The 23318-nt window shown below is 40.8% G+C and overlaps 1 protein-coding gene across 1 annotated transcript in view; it reads left to right on the top strand.

Moving 5' to 3' along the window:
• ppcdc (phosphopantothenoylcysteine decarboxylase) overlaps nucleotides 1-21971 on the top strand; it is an 89018-nt gene extending 67047 nt beyond the window's left edge. The window contains exons 4-5 of the mRNA XM_063070224.1: nucleotides 2456-2624; nucleotides 21328-21971. Of these exons, the coding sequence (XP_062926294.1) occupies nucleotides 2456-2624; nucleotides 21328-21389 (231 nt within the window). The 3' untranslated portion in view covers nucleotides 21390-21971. The remainder of the gene's footprint in view (nucleotides 1-2455; nucleotides 2625-21327) is intronic.
• Nucleotides 21972-23318: the final 1347 nt, after the last annotated feature.

Here is a 23318-nt window from a genome sequence, read left to right on the forward strand (position 1 = left end):
CAGTCTGCAGCCTGTAATTTTCCCTTAAGGGATGTACTTTTGAATCATCTGAATGAACCGGTGATTGTACGATCTCCAGAGGAATTCTGTGAACTAGAATGCAGGTACAGACGGGCGGCCATCACTGGAGGCAAATCTGTACTGAAGACTGTCATTGGAAGATGAACCTATGCCGGCTCCATTACTTCCCGCCAATTAAAACATCGAGCAAGATTAAAATCGTTGAGGCCGCGAGTGGAAAACAAGCAGGTGTTCAGCGAGGTCTGTCTGTATTTGACCGGGCTCCCTCTCTTGTCACTTCTATCAGGCACGAGACGCAGGAGTCTTGGGTCCCATGCTACCAGGTTCAGAGGCAGATGTTACACTGTGGCCATCGGGTTGCTGGACCGGCTTCACTTGTCTCAGTACTGAACTGACTCTGCTCCTGTGGACTCACTTTCCGTGGCTCTGCAGTTCATGTTCTATGTATGATTTGTTTACTTTTTTTTACTATTTGCGTGAGTTGTCCGCTTTTGTATATTGAATGCAATGTGGATAAGAGTGCAAATCATGTGTGGCATTCTTTGTTGTGTGTGTGTGTTTTTTGTGGCTTCTTTGTTTTGTGGGTGTCTGCAAGAAGATGAATCTCAAACGTGTATATGATATACATACCTTAGTAACAAATTCGAGCTTTGAGCTATCTGATGGGCCACATAAAATGGGATGACCCATTTGCTAGATAAAATGAAAATGAGATAGAGGTGAAATGAAGAAGAATAGGTGTAGTAAGAGATGAAGGTGTACTATCTGCTGTGGGATCTCATCATCAGAAAACAGAGCAGCAGCATTGTTGTTTTGCGTAAGCTTCTGAATACCAAGGGAGCAAGGAGAACTGAATGATTCCATGCAATAGATATCAAAACTTGTTTTGCTTCAGAATCTGCATATTTGCTTATAGAAATGGTGCTTCCACTGTGAACTCGACTCCCAGACTAAAGGAGCCTATGATATCCTGCCAAAGGGTTTTGGCCCAAAACATTGATTTACTTTTTTTCATCAATGCTGTCTGGCATGCTGAGTTCCTCCAGCATTATGTGTGTGTCACTATGGTAACATGCTCTTTGGGGGTGAGGTATAGTCACAAGAGAGAGGATGTCACTTTGTCACTTTGTACTGAAGATAGTTTCATGGTTCATTGTCTCATGATGGATTAAAGATTAAATTTAGCTTTATTGTCCCATGTACGTTGAAACATTGAAGCGTACAGTGAAATGTGTTGTTCGTGTTAAATTTAATTAGTGAAAGTAACCTGCATGTATTGCCATGCATGCATTGCATGTCCACAATCACTATTCCTAACCCGAATGAATTTGAAATTTGGGTGGAAACCAGGGCACTTGGAGGAAATCCACATGGTCAGGGAGAACAATGGACAAATTCCTACAGGCAGTGACAGGAATTGAGCCCCAATTTGTAAGCGATGTACTAGCACTACCATGTCGTCCATCAAAGTTTTCAAGTGATTTTTTTTACTGGTTTTATTTACTGTGTTTCTATGCAAGTTAATGTCAAATATTAACAGTTGCTACAGCAGAGTAACACTTACAAAATGCTGGAGGAATTCAGCAAGTCAGGCAGTATCAATGGAAAGGAATAGGCAGATGATGTTTCAGGCCAAGACACTTAATCAGGACTGGAAAGAAAAGGGAAAGAAGCCATTCTGGCTTCTGTTCATCATCTGTTTATTCCTTTCCATTCATTCAGCCTGATTTTCTGAGTTCCTCCAGCATTTTCTAAGTATTACTCTGGATTTCCAGCATCTGCAGAATTGTTTGTGTTTCTGATCAGCTGCTACTGTAGATTATAAACATAAACTTTATAATCTGCTGTGGTGGTTACATTAATAAAACTCTTGATGTTTTTCACTTCCTTTTGAAGAATAACTCTAATTTGTGTAGGTGTACATGATCAGCAGGCAAACCATTTGAACAAACATTCTTTGCACTTGTTATATTAGTTGAATTTAGAAATACAATTTTAATAGCCTGTTAAGTGTTCTAAGTCATGAGATGGATGGTCAGCAAAAATAATCAAACTGAGTTCCTGATCTGGGAACACTAGACTAGAAATGGGCACACCTTTCTTCCAGTCCAGTTACTCTGGCTGTTTTACCGTAAAATGAGGGGACCTCCTTATCCATATGTCATGTTGTATAACGCATGAATCTCTTCAGCCTTACTGAAAGGTTTGCGAAGCAGTTTTTCTCCCCCAGGAATAAAATACATGATAAACTGCACTGGAAAATTAATAGTAACATGAGCTATGTACTTTATTGAGGGCAGACAATATAACACTCTTCATTGAATATTTGCTGTGAAGGTGAAGCCACTTTTTTTGGACTTTTGTTATCATCTTAGTAAGTACAATAATTGACTATAGGATTAATCATTCTGTGCATTTATTTGTTCTGTTTCAGACCTGTGTTGTTCGAGCCTGGGATCTGAAAAGGCCATTGCTGTTCTGCCCAGCCATGAACACTGCAATGTGGGAGCATCCCATCACAGCCACACAGATCCAAACACTGAAAGGCTTCGGTTACATTGAAGTTCCATGCATTGTAAAGAAACTGCTTTGTGGAGATGAAGGTGTGTGAATTCTTCATTCTTTCTTCCAATGTAGTGGCATTTATCTGGCATTGTTGATAACCCGAAGAGTAGAAAAGTTGGAATTTTAACAGCTAATCAGCAAAATTAATCTCAGGATAGTATATGGTGACATAAAATGGCCTCTTTATTAGGCACACCTATTAGGTTCACCAACATCTTCTGCTGTGGTAGCTAATCCATTTCAAGATTTGGTGTGTTGTGCTTTCAGAGATGCTCTTCTGCACTCTACTGTTGTGGGAGATGGTTATTTGAGTTACTGTCACCTTCCTGTCAGGTTGGACCAATCTTACCATTCTCTTCTGATCTCTCTCATTAACAAAGCATTCCACCCACAGAAATGCCACTCACTGAATTTTTTTTTGTTTGTCGCAGCATGCTCCATAAACTCTGGAAACTGTTGTGTGTGAAAATCCCAAAAGATCAACAGTTTCTGAGATACTCAAACCACCCTGTCTGGCACAAGTAATCATCTCATAGTCAAAGTCACTTAGATCACATTTCTTCCCCCTTCTGATATTCTATCTGAACAACTGAACTTCTTGACTATGTCTGCATGCATTTATACATTGAGTTGCAGTCACATGATTGACTGATTAGGAATTTGCATTAATGAGCAGGTGTATCTAATAAAGTGGTCACTGAATGTATACATACTTTTATAATAGATTTACTTTAAACTTAGAAGTTGAACTCTTGCGGGTGCACGCCCACACGCACACTCTCACAAAGCATTCCATGATTATAATGCTGTTGTTAATTTTGATTTAAGGATAAATATTTGGCAGGTAAATAAGAAGAAAGGAGCCAGGCCCAATAGTTTAATTGAATATTTTTAAGTTATTGAGAATTTTACAAAGATTAGAAGGGAATGCAACAGGTTATGTCAAATGTATTAATCTGAGGATGGATTAAAATTTAAGTCACTAGTTTAATTCATGCTCTGCTTTTCTTTTATAGATCCTTTTTGCAAATTTATTTGGTTTTGGAATTTTGTTTTCAGAATCAAAATTAACTTTATTATCACTGACATATGTTGTGAAATTTGTTCTTTCGCGGCAGCAGTTCAGTGCAATACATAAAAAGATAAGCTACAAGAAGAAATACATATTTAAAAATAATTAATTAGTGCAAAAAGAGCAAAATAGCAAGATGGTGTTTATAAGTTCATGAACCCTCAGAAATCTGATGGCAGAGGGCAAGAAAATGTTCCTAAATCATTGTATGTGCATCTTCAGGTTCTTCTACCTCCTCCTTGATGGTAGTAATGAGAAGAGGGCACATCCTGGGTGGTGAGGGTCCTTAACGATGGATGCTGCTTTTTGAGGCATTGTGTTGTGAAGATGTCCTCGTTGGTGGGGAGGCCAGTGGCCGTGATGGAGCTTGCTGAGTTTGCAACCCTCTGCATCTTTTTTTTTCTGATCCTGTGCATTGGAGCCTTCAAAGCAGACAGTGATACAACCACGTAGAATGGTACGAATTGAAATTTGAATTGCCAGGTTAACAGGACTGAAATTATTTTTTAAAAATCTGCTGATACTTTTGAGATGAAGTTGGAGTCATTGTTCATTTAAGGCACTCACTGAACATCCATTCATTTGTGTCAAATAATCTGAGTGCACTTTCCACTAGCTGCTATGCTTTAACAGCAACAAATCTGGGCAGGAATTTGTATTGGGTCAAGAATTTAAGTCACCAACTACCTCTACCTACATGCTCTGTCTGTTGATTTTATTTTAGAAAACAAATAAGAATTGCTAAAAATAAATATTCTGTTAACATTACTATATAATGAGACATTAATTGGAGATATTGGTTGCTCTGTCAGAGGCACTTCTTTAAGAGTGAGCATGGGAACTTTCTCTAGTGACCTAGTTGGTATCTATCTTTGAATTAGTGGATGGCCATTTGCTCCATTGCGATTGTGGGACTTGTGCACTAATTGACTGTCACGTCATCGACAAGTAACAAGACTGATCAACACCTCCACCCACTAATTCCACCACTATTTTCCTATTTCCCATTAGGTACCTTATGTACAACTTATTTCACTTTATGGAAGCACAATTAATCTGTATATAAATGATCTTATGTAGTTATATTTATTGTGTGATTGAAACAATCATTATTGCATTCTTTATCTCCTGTAGTTTTTGTGCTGCATCTGATCTGGAGTAACAATTATTTCATTCCCCTTACACTTGCGTACAGGAAAAACATTAACCAATCTTTTTGTTTATTTTTTTATTTATCAAGGTACAGTGTGGAATCTGCTCTTCTGTCCCTTTGAGCGCACCATCCAGCAACCCCCAATTTAACCCTAGCCTCATAAGACCACAAGATATAGGAGCAGAAGTAGGCCATTCGGCCCATTGAGTCTGCTCCATCATTCAATCATGGGCTGATCCAATTCTTCCGGTCATCCCCACTCCCCTGCTTTCACCCCATACCCTTTGATGCCCTGGCTGATCAAGAACCTATCTATCTCTGCTTTAAATACACCCAATGACTTGTCTTCCACAGCCGTTCGTGGCAACAAATTCCACAGATTTACCACCCTCTGACTAAAGTAATTTCTCTGCATCTCTGTTCTAAATGGACGTCCTTCAGTCCTGAAGTTGTGCCCCCTTACCCTAGAATCCCCTACCGTGGGAAATAACTTTGCCATATCTAATCTGTTCAGGCCTTTTAACATTTGGAATGTTTCTATGAGATCCTCCCTCATTCTTCTGAACTCTAGGGAATACAGCCCAAGAGCTGCCAGATGGTCCTCATATGGTAACCCTTTCATTCCTGGAATCATTCTCATGAATCCTCTCCGAACCCTCTCCAATCAGTATATCCTTTCTAAAATAAGGAGCCCAAAACTGCACACAATAGTTCAAGTGGTCTCATGAGTGTTTTATAGAGTCTCAACATCATATCCCTGCTGTTATATTCTATACTTCTAGAAATGAATGCCAACATTAAGTTCACATTCTGTACCACCGATTCAACCTGCAGGTTAACCTTTAAGGTATCCTGCACAAGGACTCCCAAGTCCCTTTGTCTCTCTGCATTTTGAGTTCTCTCCCCAACTAAGTAATAGTCTGCCTGTTTATTTCTTCCACCAAAATGCATGACCATACACTTTCCAACATTGTATTTCATTTGCAACTTCTTTGCCCATTCCCCTAAACTATCTAAGTCTCTCTGCAGACTCTCTGTTTTCTCAGCACTACCCGCTCCTCCACCTATCTTTGTGTCATCGGCAAATTGAGCCACAAATCCATTAATCCCACCATCCAAATCATTGACATACATTGTAAAAAGCAATGGTCCCAACACCAACCCCTGTGGAACTCCACTGGTAACTGGCAGCCAGCCAGAATAGGATCCCTTTATTCCCACTCTCTGTTTTCTGCTGATGAGCCAATGGTCCACCCATGCCAGTAACTTCCCTGTAATTCCGTGGGCTCTTATCTTGCAAAGCAGCCTCATTTGCGGCACCTTGTCAAAGGCCTTCTGAAAATCCAAGTACACCACATCTACTGCATCTCCTTGCCTACCCTGCTTGTAATTTCCTCAAAAAATTGCAGTAGTTTAGTCAGGCAGGATTTTCCTTTCAGTAAACCATGCTGGCTTTGGCCTATCTTGACATGTGCCTCCAAGTACTCTGTAATTTCATCCTTATCAATCAATTCCAACAACTTCTCAACCACCGATGTCAGGCTAACAGGTCCATAGTTTCCTTTCTGCTGCCTCCCACCCTTTTTAAATAGCAGAGTAACATTTGCAATTCTCCAGTCATCCAGTACAATGCCAGAATCAATTGATTCTTGCAAGATCATTGTTAATGCCTCCACAATCTCTCCAGCTACTTCCTTCAGAATCTGAGGTTGCATTTCATCAGGTCCAGGAGTTTTATCCACCCTCAGACCATTAAGCTTCCTGAGCACCTTCTCAGTTGTAATTTTCACTGCACATACTTCACTTCCCTGACACTCTTGAATGTCTGGTGTACTGCAGATGTCTTCCAATGTGAAGACTGATGCAAAATATGCATTCAGTTCCTCTGCCATCTCTGCATCTCTCATTACAATATCTCCAGCGTCATTTTGTATTGGTCCTATATCTACCGTCACCTCTCAACCCTTTATATACTTAAAAAACCTTTTAGTATCTTCTTTGATATTAGTCGCCAGCTTCCTTTCATAATTCATCTTTTCCTTCCTAATGACCTTCTTAGTTTCCTTCTGCAAGTTTTTAAAAGCTACCTAATCCTCTATCGTCCCACTGGTTTGACTTCCTTATATGTTCTCTCTTTTGCTTTTACTAAGTTGGCCTAAGTAAATTGGAAGGAGATGCTGGCAGGGATGACAGCTGAGCAGCAATGGCATGAGTTTCTGGGAAATATGAGAAAGGCGCAGTATAGATGAATTCCAAACATGAAGAAATACTCAAATGGCAAAATAGTACAACCGTGGCTGACAAGTGAAGTCAAAACTAATGTAAAAGCAAAAGAGAGGGCATACAACAAAGCAAAAAATAGTGGGAAGTCAGAGGACTGGGAAACTTTTAAAAACCTACAGAGAGCAACTAAAAGAATCATTAGGAGATTAGCTTTGGCTTCCTTGTATGCCCTCTCCTTTGCTTTTACCTTGTCTCTGACTTCACTTGTCAAACATGGTAGTATCCTACTTCCATTTGAAAATTTATTTTTATTTGGAATATATCTTTTTGCGCTTCACTCGTTTTTCACAGAAACTGCAGCTATTGCTGCTCTGCTGTCCTTCCTGCTAGTGTCCCTTTCCAGTCAACTTTGGCCAGTTTCCCTCTCATGTCATTGTAATTTCCTTTACTCCACTGAAATACCGTCACATTAGAATTTAGTTTCTCCTTCTCAAATTTCAAAGTGAACTTAATCATATTGTGATCACTGTTCCCTAAGGGTTCCTTAACCTTAAGTTCCCTTATTACCTCCGGATCATTGCGCAACACCCAATCCAGCACATCCAATCCCCTAGTGGGCTCAACAACAAGCTGTTCTAAAAAGCTATCCCTTAGACATTCTACAAATTCTCTCTCTTGAGGTCCAGTACTGGTCTAGTTTTCCCAATCCACTTTCATGTTAAAATCCCCAACGATTATAATGACATTGCCCTTCTGACATGCCTTTTCTATCTGCTGCTGTAATTTGTAATCCACATCCTGGCTGTTGTTTGGAGGCCTGTATACAACTGCCATTAGAGTCCTTTTACCCTTGCTGTTTCTTAACTTAACCCATAGAGACTCTATACCTTTCGATCCTATGGCATCCCTTTCTAATGATTTAATATTATTTCTTATACACAGAGCCATACCAACCCCTCTGCCTACTAACTTTTCTTTCTGATACACCGTCTATCCTTGAGCATTCAGCTCCCAATGGCAGCCATCCTTTAGCCAAATTTCAGAGATGGCCACAACGTCATACTTGCCAATCTGTAGCTGAATTTCAAGATCGTCCATTATATTTTGCATGCATTCAAATATAACATTTCCAGTCCAGTATTTGTTGCTTTCTGTTTTAACTGCACCATACCTCTGTTGTCCTGTAAATCATCCCACTGGCTGTGATTATGCCTCATCTCCTGCCTATCCTTTCTATCATCTCTGTTGCACGCTGTTTTTGATTCATTTCCGTTTCCCCCTTCCTCAGCCCTATCACTCCGGTTCCCATCCCCTGCCAAATTAGTTAAACCCTCCCTACCAGCTCTATTAAACCTGCCTGCTAGGGTATTGGACCCCTTTGGGACAATTGATAATGACCAATTAGCCCACTAACCAGTACGTCTTTCGACTGTGGGCGGAAACAAGAGCACCTGAGGAAACCCATGTGGTCAACGGAAGAATGTACAGGCTCCTTTCAGGCAGTGCTAGGAACTGAACCTGGGTCACTGGTACTGTGAAGTGTTGTGCTAACCACTATGCTGCAATGCCGTCCCAATCTTGAAAAACATTGTAATAGAACTTGCCCTTCTAAAGGGTTTAATTGATTGTTGATCATCTGAAGGCGCCTGCTATCTGGACTGGTGTGAAAATGGATGTTTATGCTCCTTTGATAAGAACTTTTAAAGCTAGTAAAGACTGACAGAAAGTGTGTGTAAACTTTTATCAGCAAGTGCTCCAATACAAATAAAGTACCACTAGTCCACGGTTAAACAAAAGTGTCATCTGCAGAAGGCAGTAGTATGCCTCTAAAAACATAATGACTAGTGAGCTTCTCGTAGGCTCACAGCATGTAAGCAAGACCTTCTGCCCAGCTGGTCCATACTGACCGAGATTCCCATCTGATCTAGTTCTATTTAGCTGCATTGTAATGCCATCCCACATAAGGTCATTCAAGCAACTTTACTTTGTGTCTTTACTTGGCTGCCTTATATAAAATAAGGAACAAAGTAAACACAAAAGCTGAACTTGTAAAAAAAAATTGTTGTCATTTGTTGAGAAAATTAAGTCATCTTCTTGATCAGAAGACAGCAAATGCTCTGAAGCATAGATTCATCATTCGTAGCCCAGATGGTATTCGTCTCACAATAGAAGATTGAACAGCACAGCACCAGACCCTTCAGCCCAAGTTGTCTGCGCTGACCATTAATTTTAGTCCCAAATTAAACCAAACCTATCTGCCTGCACGTGGTCTGTATCTAAATGTTCACGTGCCTGTTGAATTGCCTCTAAAAATGCTACTATCTGCTTCCACCACCATCCCTGGCATCTTGTTCCAGACACCTAATACAGGTTTCCCCCGCCATCCGAAGGTAGAGCGTTCCTATGAAACGGTTCGTAAGCCGGATTGTCGTAAAGCGAAGAAGCAATTACTATTTATATGGGAAAATTTTGTGAGCGTTCACAGACCCAAAAATAACCTACCAAATCATGCCAAATAACACATAAAACCTAAAATAACAGTAATATATAGTAAAAGTAGAAATGATATGATAAATACACAGCCTATATAAAGTAGAAATACTTTTCCACAATCATTGCCGGTACTGTTCTCTGTAGCGAAAATCTCACGCAAGCACTGTTAGCAAAAACACTCTGTTCAGTAACCTTTAAGCTATGAAGCTGCCAAATCATACCAAATAACACGTAAAAATACACAGCCTATATAAAGTAGAAATAATGTATGTACAGTGTAGTATCACTTACGGGAATCGGGAAGACAGCTTGCCGAGCACACTGATGATGGTGTGTTAGGCTGAGTCGTCGGAGTTTGTGTGGTGCAGTGGCCCCCACCCTCCGGGCCGCCGACCGATACCGATCTGTGAAGAATGCAGGGGTACAGCGGTAGCCGGGAGGCACACAGCACATCTGTAAGAAAAAAGCCGAAATAAACATGCTAATTAATTAGGTGCCGCCCGGCACATAAATGTCAGCCCAGACCAGTGGCGACGCAATCGGCAATCGCCTCTGATCTGGGCCAACAATTACGTGCCGGGTGGCACCTAGTTAATTAGTTTGTTTATTTCAGCTTTTTTCTTAAAGATGTGCTGCGTGCCTCCCGGCTACCGCTGCATTCTCCGCGAATCGGTATCTGTCTGCAGCCTGGGGGTTGGGGTGGTGGGACATTGAGGTGTCATCTCATCGTCGTCTGTTTCCATGAGGGTAGGCAGCTCATCTTCTTCTTTGTCTGCCTGCCTCAATGTCGAAAGTCGAGGTTCATCGTCTGCTGTAGCTGATGTGGAAGGCTTGATTGACTGCTGAGCCTCGCGCATTTTTCTATCATACAGTTCTTTGTAAGTGCTCAAACCATCCTGCAAATATGCCCTAAACCGACGTACCCTTTCAAAATTAAAGTCATTCTTTATCATTGCAGCGAAAATTTCACGCAGTTGCTTCACGTTCAGTTCCTGGACGACTTCACTTTCGTTACTGAATTCAGTTTCGATTGTTAGCTTTTCCTCTTCCAATTGCATCAGCTCTTCATCTATCAGTTCTTGATCATGGGATGCCAAAACCTCTTCAACATCATCTTCGTCAACTTCCACAAGCCAAACTCACTTTGTCCTTACTTCGTTCACCACGATCAAAACGCTTAATTATGTCTAGTTTTACACTAAGTGTAACACCCTTACGAGCTCTTTCAGGCTTTTCCGATACCTTAGAACTCATCTTGCTAACGGCTGCTCACAGGCACGTGTTTAAGCAATGCCGCCGAGAATGCCGTTCCGAATCCGGGGGAGAGCAGCTGCTCGGGGCGCGCGCTGCCTTTTATCAGGCACTGCTTTTTTATCGCGTGCTTTTTTTTCCCGCATGCTGCCTTTCTTCGTAACAGTGAAAACACCTTCTGTTAGCGAAAACAGGGAACTAATGTAGGTCTTTCATAACAGTGAACGTTCGAAAAGCGGGGGACACCTGTACTCCCTTCGTTCAAAGAAACCGATCCTGCACATCTCTTTTAAACTTCCCCTCTCACCTTAAAGCAATGTCCTCTTGTAGTTGACATTTCAACCCTAGGAACAAAAAGACTCTTGATAATCTATGCCTCTCATAATTTTGTAAACCTCCCTCAGTCTCCACACTTGTGTTGTTTCCTCTGGAGTGTTGGAAGCTGAGGGGAGACCTGATAGAAATGGATAAAAATTTCAATTGGCATTGATAGGGTAGCCAGTCAGTCTTTTTCCCTGGGTGGAAATGTCAAATACTAAAAGGCAAGGCTTTAATGTGAGAGGGAAATGTGTAGTGAAGGATCAGGGTAGGATAATAGTTTCCAAAGAGAGAACATGAACCAAGCAAGTCTCTACATTTAGTATCCTCTCTTGCACTTCCAGTGGCAGATCGCTGGGTAGCAATACAAAATCCTCCAGTTTGTTTCCCATTCCACCCTATAAATCAGAGGCCAATTGTTGTCTTTCTTTATACAGGTTTGGAGGTTGCAGCAAGGAAAGGGTTAAATGGTGTGCTAACAGAACAGAGTGCAGACACTTTGTACAGCTTTTTCTATATCTGGAGGCTCAGTAATGCAGCAGTCAAGTTGATAAGCTGACTGAGACAGTGTGCAGACGTAGTGCAGTCACCCAGGCTGAGCACAACCTTGAAAGCCCAACTCTCCTTTGTACAGCCTTCCAGTTTAAACCTGGGAACCAAGGTTACTGAACACACCAAAACAAGATAAAGATGCTAGTGAAGGATTCCAGGGCACCACTAACTATTAGACAGTTATTTTACTAATTCTCAAGTATTATTGATCCTTAGCATGTAGATTTAATTGGATGTTAACACCTGACTGGTACTTAAATTTGCAAACGATGGGATTCAGAAATGAATAAAGCTTCTATTGGATCGATATCTGTAACCAATTATTCAATTTCTGTACAAAAATGGCATTTCTTTGTTCAAATTTCAGAGCAGTTTGGTTGCAGGTGCTAGGCTGTTCTCCTTGTGCACAAGTACAAGGGGGTGGCATGGTAGTGTAGTGATTAGCACAATGCTTTACGGTACAGGCGATGCTGGTTCAATTCTGGCTGCTGCCTGTAAGGAATTTGTACGTTCTCCTCGTGACTGCATGGGTTTCCTCCAGGTGCTCCGGTTTCCTCCCACAGTCCAAAGATGTACTGGTTGGTAGGCTGACTGATCATTGTAAATTATCCCATGATTAGGCTAGCATTAAATCGGGGTTTGTTGTGAGGTGCCGCTCGAGGTCTGGAAGGGTCTATTCAGCGCTGTATCTCAAAAAAAAGGTGCAATTGAGGAATGAGTGTGGGTTGTCAGACTCCAGTTAGTCGAAGATGACGTAGGTCCTCCCTGGATTACAAATGCTCAATCTATGTTCAGCCTCTACTGATGTACAAGGTTGGGAAAGCGATGGGATGCATTTGCTATATGCTGAGGGGCTGCAGGCATCTTCTGCTCTGTGGGAACTCAGTCCACATATTATCAGGAATTCCAGTCCCGACGAAGGGTCTCAGCCTGAAACGTCGACTGCACCTCTTCCTATAGATGCTGCTTGGCCTGCTGCGTTCACCAGCAACTTTGATGTATGTTGCTTGAATTTTCAGCATCTGCTGAATTCCTGTTGTCCACATATTATCTGAACGGTTGAGCTAAATGCCCTGGTTTAACCTCACATTGCCTTGGTTAGCCATGTTTTTATTTAAGTATGTTGCTGGGTGACTGCTTTCTAACTGTTGACCCTTACTTTGGTTAGCTAACTTAGGTTACGTGAATGTCGACACAAATCCTTATTAATTCAAACTCCTTCCATTAAATCATTACATCAAATTCAAATATCCATGTAACTCCTACATTCTGTTATTCTGTTTGGACCGGTGCTCATCCAAGCGGCTTTTTACACCTGCATTCAGAATAGGAGATCTCCTGAGTGTTCCTTCCTTTGCTTGCCCCAGGCACAGGGGTCTTCCTTGCAATAGTTGGTTGTTAGGCAGTTCCCTGTTATTAGACTCTTGAGATCTTGCTGCTCTACCTCTGAAAACCTTTATTATTATTCTTTTCCTTTGTCAGTTCTTCACCTTTATACTTGGATTCTGTTAGCCCTGATCCATCGGGCCCTGCTGCATCTACCTTTCACTGACCCTGACCCAAGGTCTACACGTGGCACCACCTTTGCATTTTTGCTGAATCAGGCCATTTCCCACTAATTATACCCAGTTGAAGTCAGACACTGTGCTCAGGCCATTCCAGGTCTCAAGCACAGACCACTCCTCTTATAAGCCCATGTTGATTCTTCTGCTTTTAGCAAAGAGAATCACACAAGTTACTTCTTATTTGGAAATGATCTTGGATTAGTAGATTATTGTATGTTGAAGTACTTCAATCCAGAAAGAGTTAATTCAGAAAACCTCTTCCACTATTCGGCAAGAACTAAGACATTTGTTTTGTCTAATCATCCACTATCCTTGGCTTGTTACAGCTATATTTTCCACTGATTTTTAATTTCTTCAGGTCAACATGACTGCAAACTATTTCTGCTGTTTGTTATTGGTTTATTATTGTCAAATGTACCGTAATACAGTGAAAAACTTTAGTCTGCATACCATCTAGGCAGATCATCCCAAACACAGAGTCAGTAAAAATAAAACAGAATGCAAAATATAATATCACTGTTACTGTTACCACAGAAGTGCAGTGCAGGTAGGTAAATAAAGTGCAACGAGCATGATCTGGTAGATTGTTCCAATGCATGTGAAGTCACTTCAGAAGTCTGATAACAGCAGAATAGAAGCTGTCCTTGCATCTGGTCGTACATATGCTTTTGTATCTTCTGCCTAATGGGTCTGGGGAGAAGAGAGAATGACTGGTGTGGGAGGAGTTCTTGATTACATTGGCTGCTTTCCTGAGGCAGCAGGAAGTGTAAACCAAAATGGAGTGGAGGTTGACTTGTGTGATTAACTGGACTGTGTTATCAATTTACTGCTATTTCTCACGGTCTTGGGCAGTAAGTAGCCATGCCAAACATGATGCATCTCGTTAGGAAGTTCGACTGCAGTTATAACCATATTGGCTTTTCTTGGAATCTTTTGGCTTTCCAAAATGCTTTGTAATCTGAAAAATGTAAAAGATAAAGGTTATGAAGATTAGCTTTATTTGTCACATGTACACCAAAACATACAGTGAAATCCGTCATTTGCATCAATGACCAACACAGTGCAAGGAGGTGCTGGGCGCAGTCCGCAAGTGTTGCCATGCCTCCAGCATCCACTTAATATGCCTACAACTTACTAACCCTTTCTAACCCAGACACCTTTGGAATGTGGGAGGAAACTGGAACACCCGGAAGAGACGTGGCCGTCCCAGGGAGAACCTCCAAACTCCTTACAGACAGCGATGGGAATCGAACGCCAATCACTGGCACCGTAAAGCAATATGGTAGTTGTACCCTACCGCACCTGCCCCATTATCATGGCTGTTCTCTACTCTACTGTGTTGTCCCGCTATGCTATCACGTTGGTAAATGTGGTGGTAAATGTTTGCATGGCAAGATCCCACAAGCAGCAGGAGAATGAATGCCCCTCTAAACTATTTTGGAAGTTACTTATAGGATGGCCAGAATGTAGGAGTACCTTCTACACACTCTCACCGCCCCCCCCCCATTCAGAATGAGATTTGTAAGAGACTCAAAAGGACAAACAGCTTTCAATTTAATGATCCTACAGTCAATATCATCATGCAAGCATCCCTTTAGTACAGAACCAAAGTGGTGGTGTGTATTTCTTCACTGAAGTCTCTAGGACAGCACTGGAACCCACAGCATTCTGATCTAAGCATGCTGCCAGTAGGGCCAGAGACAACAGAACAGAGATAATCAGTAATCATTACAAAAATATTAATCAGGTCTGCTATCATGGGAGTTTCCCCAACTGGTAGCCCATCTGCTAAGTTAATCGAAAGTTATTTCACACACAGTTGAAGATAACATTTATGATATCTCATGGACATAATCTAAAACTTTCTTCACCAATTATTTCTATCACTGGTTATATATTGATAACAGCATAACCTCCATAAGTTAAAGTAACCGACACCCAGACAACCCAAACAATTTCAGAGTCTCAGGGAAATTTAAAACTGAAGTCTCGGGGAAGTCTAAAATTGAATTATTCAGGAGTATTTAAATGTCTGTGGAAGAATCAGAATCAGGTTTACTATTACCGACATAAGTCATAACATTTATTGTTATGTGGCACAATACATTGCAACACATAATAATAAAAAAGTGCGTGTGCATATATATAGTGAGGTAGTGTTCATTGATTCAATATCCATTCGGATATCTGATGGCAGAGAGGAAGAAGTGCTTCCTGGATCATTGGGAGTGCCTTCAGTCTCCTGTACCTCCTGCTTGATGGTGGCAATGTGAAGATGACATGTCCTGGGTGATGGACATCTTTAATGTTGGATGCCGCCTTTTTGAGGCATCACTTCTTAAAGATGTCCTGGATATTTGGGAGTTTACAGCTTATTCTGATCCTGTTCAATAGCACCCCCCACCCCTACCAGACAGTGGTGCAACCAACTAGAATGCTGTCCACAGTACAGCTGTAGAAATCTGCAAGAGCCTTTGGTGACATACCAAATCTCCTCAAACTCCCACTGAAATATAGCCACTCTCATGTCCCCTTTGTAACTGCATCAGTATATTGGGCCCAGGATAGATCCTCATAGATGTCGACACCCAGGAACTTGAAATTGTTCACTCTTTCCACTTCTGATCCCTCTACACTGTTGTTTAGTTTGAGACGTACGGTATCCACAGTCTGGTTATATATAATGGTCCTGCTATTGACCAAAACAAGGATTTGGAAAACAAAGTGAGGCAGTTTTGATCCTTGTGCAATGCAAGCTCCCTCAAGTTGCCATGTGATTATGTTCCTTGGTACTAATTGAAGGGTACACCTTGCATTATCATGGACTTGTCCCTGGTTTTATGCTTTTTTTTTTGCACTAGTATCTTGTTTTTGCACAGTTTGTTTTCTCTGTTTCATGTCTTCTATAGAAAATAGAACATAGAACAGTACAGCACAGTACAGGCCCATGGGTATACGATGTCATGCCGATCTTTTAGCCTACTCTAAGATTAGTTTAGCACTTCCCTCCCACTTAGTCCTCCATTTCTCTTTCATCCATGTGCCTATCTAAGAGTCTCTTAAATTTCCTTAATGTATCCGCCTCTACCACCACCCCTGTTAGTATGGATCCATGCACTTACCACTTTCTTTGTTTAAAGAAAATCTGGACTCTGACATCTCCTGTGTACTTTCCTTCAGTCACCTTAAAATTATTCCCCTTCATTTTACCCGTTTCCACTCTGGGGTTCTTTCTTTCATTCTTATCATCTTACACACCTCTATCAAGTCACCTCTCATCTTCCTACACTTCTAAGAGTAAAGCCAACTCAGTCAACTTCTCCTCATGAGATATGTTCTCTAAGATGCAGCATCCTAGTAAATCCCTGCACCCTCTCCAAAGTTTCCACAAACTTCCTATAATGAGGAGACCACAACTACAACACTCCAAGTGTGGACTAACCGGAGTTTTATAGAGCTGAAATATCACCTTGTGGCTCTTGAACTCAATCTCCTGACTAATGAAGTCCAATTAAACACGTACCTTCATAACCACCCTTCCAACCTGTGCAGCAACTTTGAGGGATCTATGGATGTGAACCCCAAGATCCCACTGTTCCTCCACACTGCCAAGAATTATGCCAATAACCTTGTATTCCATTCAGGTATAGCTTTAACCAACAACAAGCTTTTACATGATCCACACCACTGCAAACCTTACAGCTGTTGTATAATCTATATTCTGTACCTATATGCTACTGCAAGCAAGTTTTGCATTGTACTTGTACCTGACCATCCTTGTACACTTGACAATAAACTCAGTTTGACTTGATGTTTGCCACACAGACTGGGAAGAACTGTTTTCCAAATGGAGTGTGGTATCCAGTAATCCCAGTTGAGGCAAGTGGTAAATTGTGTAATTTGAAAAGTGTTGCCCTTAATTCAAAGCTTGCATCAGTATTAACCAAGATAATGTACTTTGAGGAAGACTTGAATTTATGGGTTTTTCTGACTCAAAGGCAATTGTGCTGCCATAGTCAATGAGTAAATTATATAGATCTATTGAACTCTCATTCAATGTCATACAAAATTTCTTTGCCTATTAACTGTAGAATTAAATTCCTATTACAAGTGCCAAATTTGTCAGAAGCACATACTGTATGATATGAAACCCTTGTAGTAACTAATTCCATTTGATTTTTTTTTAGTCTGTTTCTTTTTAAAGCACTGCTTAGTCCAAACTATATAAACTAACAAGGAGATGAGATACACATGTTTAAATTACATTTGTGAAATCTCGGAATTTAACATAATTTTATTGGGTGGGAGTCATTACATTCCTCTTTTAGAGAGTTACTTTGGATAAAACTTGGTTGTCATGGAAACAAATACTAATCCAGTTTCAGAGGGCAAACCAAAAAGAGACAAACACAATATGAAATATGTTTTACCAGTTTATTATTAATATTGCATATGATTTCAACGCAAGAACACGCGTTTTTTGTGCCTGACAGAATCTGCACGTATTGTGAAAAAACAAGCTGAGATAAGATCATTTTCAAAGCTGGGGTAGTGATTCTAAAGTCTAAGGTATTTGTTCATCAGTGTGTGAAAGTTTGAAAAATTCAGAAACATCCACTGTATGTTGCTTAAAATAGGAAGGTGGTTGGGAAACAGGAATAAGAGTTCTTAGCTTCATATTAGCTCTGTAGTATTAAGCGTTATTTGATAACTGGAAAGACAAAATACATAGTACAGTCTAAAAGTCTAAGACTTTTGCACAGTATTGTAGTTGTATCTAGTTATTCCATGTCACTTTATTAGGTACACCTTGGAACCTAGTGTGGTCTTCTGCTGCTGTAGCCCATCCAGTTCAAGGCTCAATGTGTCGTGCATTCAGAGATGCTCTTCTGCACGCCACTGTTGTACAGCATGGTTATTTGAGTTACTGTCGCCTTCCTGACAGCTTGAACTAGTCTGGCATTCTCCTCTGACCTCTCTGATTAACAAGGCATTTTCACTCACAGAATGCCGCTCACTGAATGGTGGTTTTTGTTTTTCACACCATTCTCTGTAAACTATGGAGAATTTTGCATGAAAATCCCAGGAGACCAGCAGTTTCTGAGATGCTCAAACCATCCTGTCTGGCACCAACAATCATTCCACACTCAAAGTCACTTAGATCATGTATCTTCTACTTTCTGATGTTTGGTGTAAATAACAACTGAACCTTTTGAACTTGTCTGTATGCTTTCATACATTGAGTTTCAGCCACATGATTGACTGATTAAATGTTTACGTTAACAACACTCACAACACACTGGAGGAACTCAGCAGGTCAGGCAGCATCAGTGGAAATGATGAGTCGACGTTTCGGGCCAGAACCCTTCGTCAGGACTGAAGAAAGAAGGTGGGGGAGGGTTGGAAGAAGGCTGGTAGGTTTGTAAGAAGGTTAACCTACCAGCTTTCTTCCAACCCTCCCCCACCATCTTTCTTCAGTCCTGCCCGAAACGTCGATGCATCGCTTCCACTGATGCTGCCCGACCTGCTGAGTTCCTCCAGCGTGTTGTGAGTGTTGCTTTGATCCCAGCATCTGCAGAGTATTAAATGTTTACACTAATGGACATGTGTACAGGTGTACCTAATAAAGTGACCACTGGGTGTAAATGTAGATATAAATCACACATACAGTAGTTATTGTAGTTGTATTCTTATCCCATGTATCTCTGTCTTACTAAGTGGCATCTTGTACATCATCACTACTATTTATGTACTGATCTTACTGATTTACAGTCATAAACTGCACAGTTTCATAGTAGTATTGGCTGTGTTCTAATTTGTTCTGCCTTTTATTTAAATACATAATTTGTTACTCAGTTAACTGGTAGTTTGCCTTTTTTTAGGACCATTTTAACTATTTCCATGAAACTTCAGCTAATTGGGGTAATTGCTTAATTGAACCAAAATGTACTGGTCCCAGTGTGTCCCAATTAACTGGAATCCACTGTATATATCCCCCCAACCAATGTTTTCTTCCTCCTAGCTCCATCAGTAAAGATTCTGCAGCAGGATTCTTTAAAGTAATATCCTTTCTTAGCATAATATTAATTTTCCATTTTGTTAACAATGTCACTCCACTATTATTGAAATCCTTTCTTTGTTTCATTAGATTTCAGAAATCTTTCATTGGTGAATCTGTGATTTTGTTGGGACCTGCCTAGGTATTTCCTTACAACGTAGAAAGCCAATCAGTCAGCTATGGAATTTCCAGTGGATTTATTAAACTCCAGTGGTACGCTGGAGTCTTAGAACAGTTAACTATCTTTTACCGTCATTAATATGAATGGGATTCACCTAAGTGCAACATATCTTTGATATGATGGTTGAGTTTCTCTCTAGCCTTGATATTGTCAGTCAGTTCTATACTTCTCTCAGAGCACTTCCATCAATCCTGTTCTCCCTCTCATTTCCCACCACTGTTCTCTCGCACATGCCCATCCTCTAACCACCTGCTTATACTGGGGGGTGGGGTGTGGGGGTTAGCTGATCAACTTGCAATAAATGTTTGGGTTGTGAGAGTAAACTAAAGCTTCCTGGGAAACCATATGAACACAGGAGAAGGCCACGGGGAGAAATATAAACTGTACACAGACAGCACTAGAGTGATCATTGGAGGCGTAGAATGACAGAGCTACTGTATAGATAAAGATGCAATTGGCGGAACAAGGAGGCTGGGAATGTTTGGGGACAGAAGTGTAAGGGTATGGTAGTCTGAAGAGGTTATATTTGGATTTCCAATATGTAAAGTTTATTGTAAATTTTTAATACAGAAATGTGAGTATCACTGGCAGGGCCAACTTTTAATTGTCCATTTGGAAAAAAAGGATAGTGGAGAATTATCACCATAAATTGCAACATTTTGTGCTTTAGTCTGTCACTGCAAGCAATATTTGCTCCGGACAATGGCAATATCCAACAAGGGAAAATTGATCTCTCTCTTCTGCTAACACTAAATGGCTTTCCCACCACTGAATCCACTCTAAAACCCTGGGGGTTAGTATTACCTGTTAATCCAAGTAGCCATTTGCACGATGTGATGACAACAGACTCAGAATCCCACAACGAGAAACTCATCTCCTAACTCCCCAAAGTGTGTCCACTATCTGCAAGGATCAAGGCAGGAGTATGATGGAACACCCTCTACTTGCCTGGGTGAGTGCAGATTCAACAACACTCAACAAACACCGTTATTCCCTAGAGCATAGGAGACTGAAGGGACATTTGATAGAGGTATACAAAATTATGAGGGGTAAATGCAAGCAGACTTCTTCCACTGAGGTTCGGTGAAATGTTTACGGAGAACATGAGGGGGAACAACTTCACTCAGAGGGTGATGAGAGTGTGAAATAAACTGCCAGCAGATGGTGAAAGCAGGTTCGATTTCAGCATTTAAGAGAAATTTGGACAAGTACCTGAATGGGAGGGGTATGGAGGACTTTGGTTTGGGTGCAGGTCAGTGGCAGAATAATAGTCAGCATGCACTAGATGGGCCAAAGGGCAAGTTCTCTATGCCTCTAAGCCCATGCACAATGTAGCAGCCGACTTGATAGATGCACTATTCACAGCCATTCACTCCACAACTGACGCACAGTAGCCGCGGTTTGTACCATCTGCAGGATACACAACAGCAGCTCACCAAATTCCTTAGGTAGCTCCTTCCAAACCCACCACCTCTACTAGCCAGTAGGACAAGGTCAGCAAACTATGCGACACCATCTCCTGGAAATTGCTCACCAAGTCACACCATACTGTCTTCGAATTATATTGCCATTCCTTCACTATCTCTGGGTCAAAATCCTTGAACCTTCTTCCCTAAGAGCATTGTTGGTATATAGCTATACCTCAAGGATTGCAGTGGTTCAAAGAGGCATTTCACCACCACCATCTCAAGGGCAACCTGAGATGGGCAACTAAATACTGGTGCAGTATGGTGCTGGGCCACTTTGTAATCTGTCTGTTGTTTCATTTAGGCTAGGTCAGGTAAGCATGACAAATTAGTGAATTGTAAAATCCCAATAGGTAGCTACATTTTCACCATGTCTGATTCTGACTGCTACGTTCTGTTCTTTATATAGGTTACGGGGCAATGGCAGAGATACCAACAATCGTAGAGAAAGTGCAAGACTACCTGGAATAATCACACAGCTACAGCCTTGGAGAGACAGAGCACCAACAGTAAAATGAAAGCCATATAGCTCTGAGAAATCAGCTTTACAGTGACTATCCATTACCTTGAACTCTTTTACTGAAGAATTGTAGTTCAATATGTAGCTCTCACTTCCAATGAACGGCTGTACCTCTGATGGTACACCACTCATTCAATACTGCACACTGAAGTCCCTGTCTATATTTTTGTTGTTTTCTTCCCACTTGGAGTAATAAGATTAATCTATAAACAATCCTTTGACCTTAATCCCAGATTGCATTGTATTGACTTGGCTGAATAAATCAGCAAAAATATAAAGGATGTATCTAAAGGCACTCTTAAAGGTGAAAGTGTTAATTTGTATATATTTTTAATGAATTTCATTTATTTAAAATGATGTGGAAGCAAACTATATAATTATAACCATCAAAACTGTATTTAACTACCTGCTGTTAATCTGAGTTTAAAGAATATAAAACCCTAATGTACAGTGAATTCTGAGAAATTGTGCTGAGAGGATGTTCCACTGGGACTTGCCCTGAATTTTCTGCTTGTGCTGAATAAAGATCTGTATCCACAGCTCTGAACTCGTGGCCCATTCAAAGTCACAACATGCATCACAGAACGCTGCTTTGTGCACAATATTATGGAACTGATTTTTTTTCCGTTGGAAGGTCAGAAGCTGAAGTGATCTGATATAACTCTATAAGACATAGACAGGTTAGACAGTCTTTTTGCCCAAGTAGAAATGTCAAATATTAGAGTGCATAGCTCTAATGTGAAAGGGGAAAAGTTTAAGAAAGATGTCAAAGGCAAGATTTTTTACACAGAGAATGCTAGGACACTGGAACGTGCTGCCAGATATGGTATTGGAAATAGATGCAATACCAGTGCTTAAGTGTCTTTTAGGCAGGCACATGAATATTCAGGGAATGGGGAGGCATGGACAAGCTATGTGTAGGCAGAAGGAATTAGTTTAATTTGGTACCCTGTTCGGCACTGACGTAGCAGTCCAAAGGACCTATTCCCGTACTGTACTGTTCTATTCCTTGATAAGTGTGCCAATTTCTTTGCAACAATTGATAGGATGGGAAAAAAAGTGAATCTAGATTTTCCCTGCATTAATAAAATAAAGATTTTTGTATGCTATATTTGAGTTTAGAAACCACAATAGAGAGACATTATGTGATATGTTTTTCTTGCAGAAAAGAATATTTTAAAACACATTTCTGGTCTCCTTTCTGGATTAATGTAGAAATTAACATTGCAGGCAGATGCCATGTGATAGAATGAAAGCAAGACCACTGTTTTTAAGTAGGACACATGGACGTAAATAACTGGGATTTTTGTGGTCACTGCTGTTTACTGCAGATAAGTCTTTCTGTGGTTAAGTTCTATAACTTAAACCAGCGTTTGGTTAGTAGATAAGAACTGTCAGGATGTGGGTAGGGGTATGATGCCATGTTTTAAGATACGTGGCTGAAACTGATTACAACTTGAGTACAGAATTACCCATCTTCTGCAATACCCTCCAGCATCTCTCCACTTTTACCCTCTTGCACATCCTTGTTTCCCTCCCCCAACAGGAGGTGGCCACATCTTAAGCTGTCCCTTTTCCAGGGCTCCTGAATTCTCTCCCTGTACATCATCAACCTCCACCTCTCTCCTTTAAGATGGTCTATAAAGATTGCTCTGCCTATATACAGTAATGCAGCATGGATGCAGGCCTTTGGGCAACTAGTCTGTAACAAACAAGATGGCCATTTAAGATATTCCCATTTGCCTGCATTTGGTCTTTATTGCTCTAAACCTTTCTATTGATGTATCTGTCCAAAATATCTTTCAGATGTTATTATTGTGCCTGCCTCAACCTCTTCCCCAGCAGCACATTCCATACATGCAACATATTCTGTGGGGAAA

The sequence above is a fragment of the Mobula hypostoma genome, chromosome 18, assembly GCF_963921235.1.
Source record: "Mobula hypostoma chromosome 18, sMobHyp1.1, whole genome shotgun sequence".
Taxonomy (NCBI): Eukaryota; Metazoa; Chordata; class Chondrichthyes; order Myliobatiformes; family Myliobatidae; genus Mobula; species Mobula hypostoma.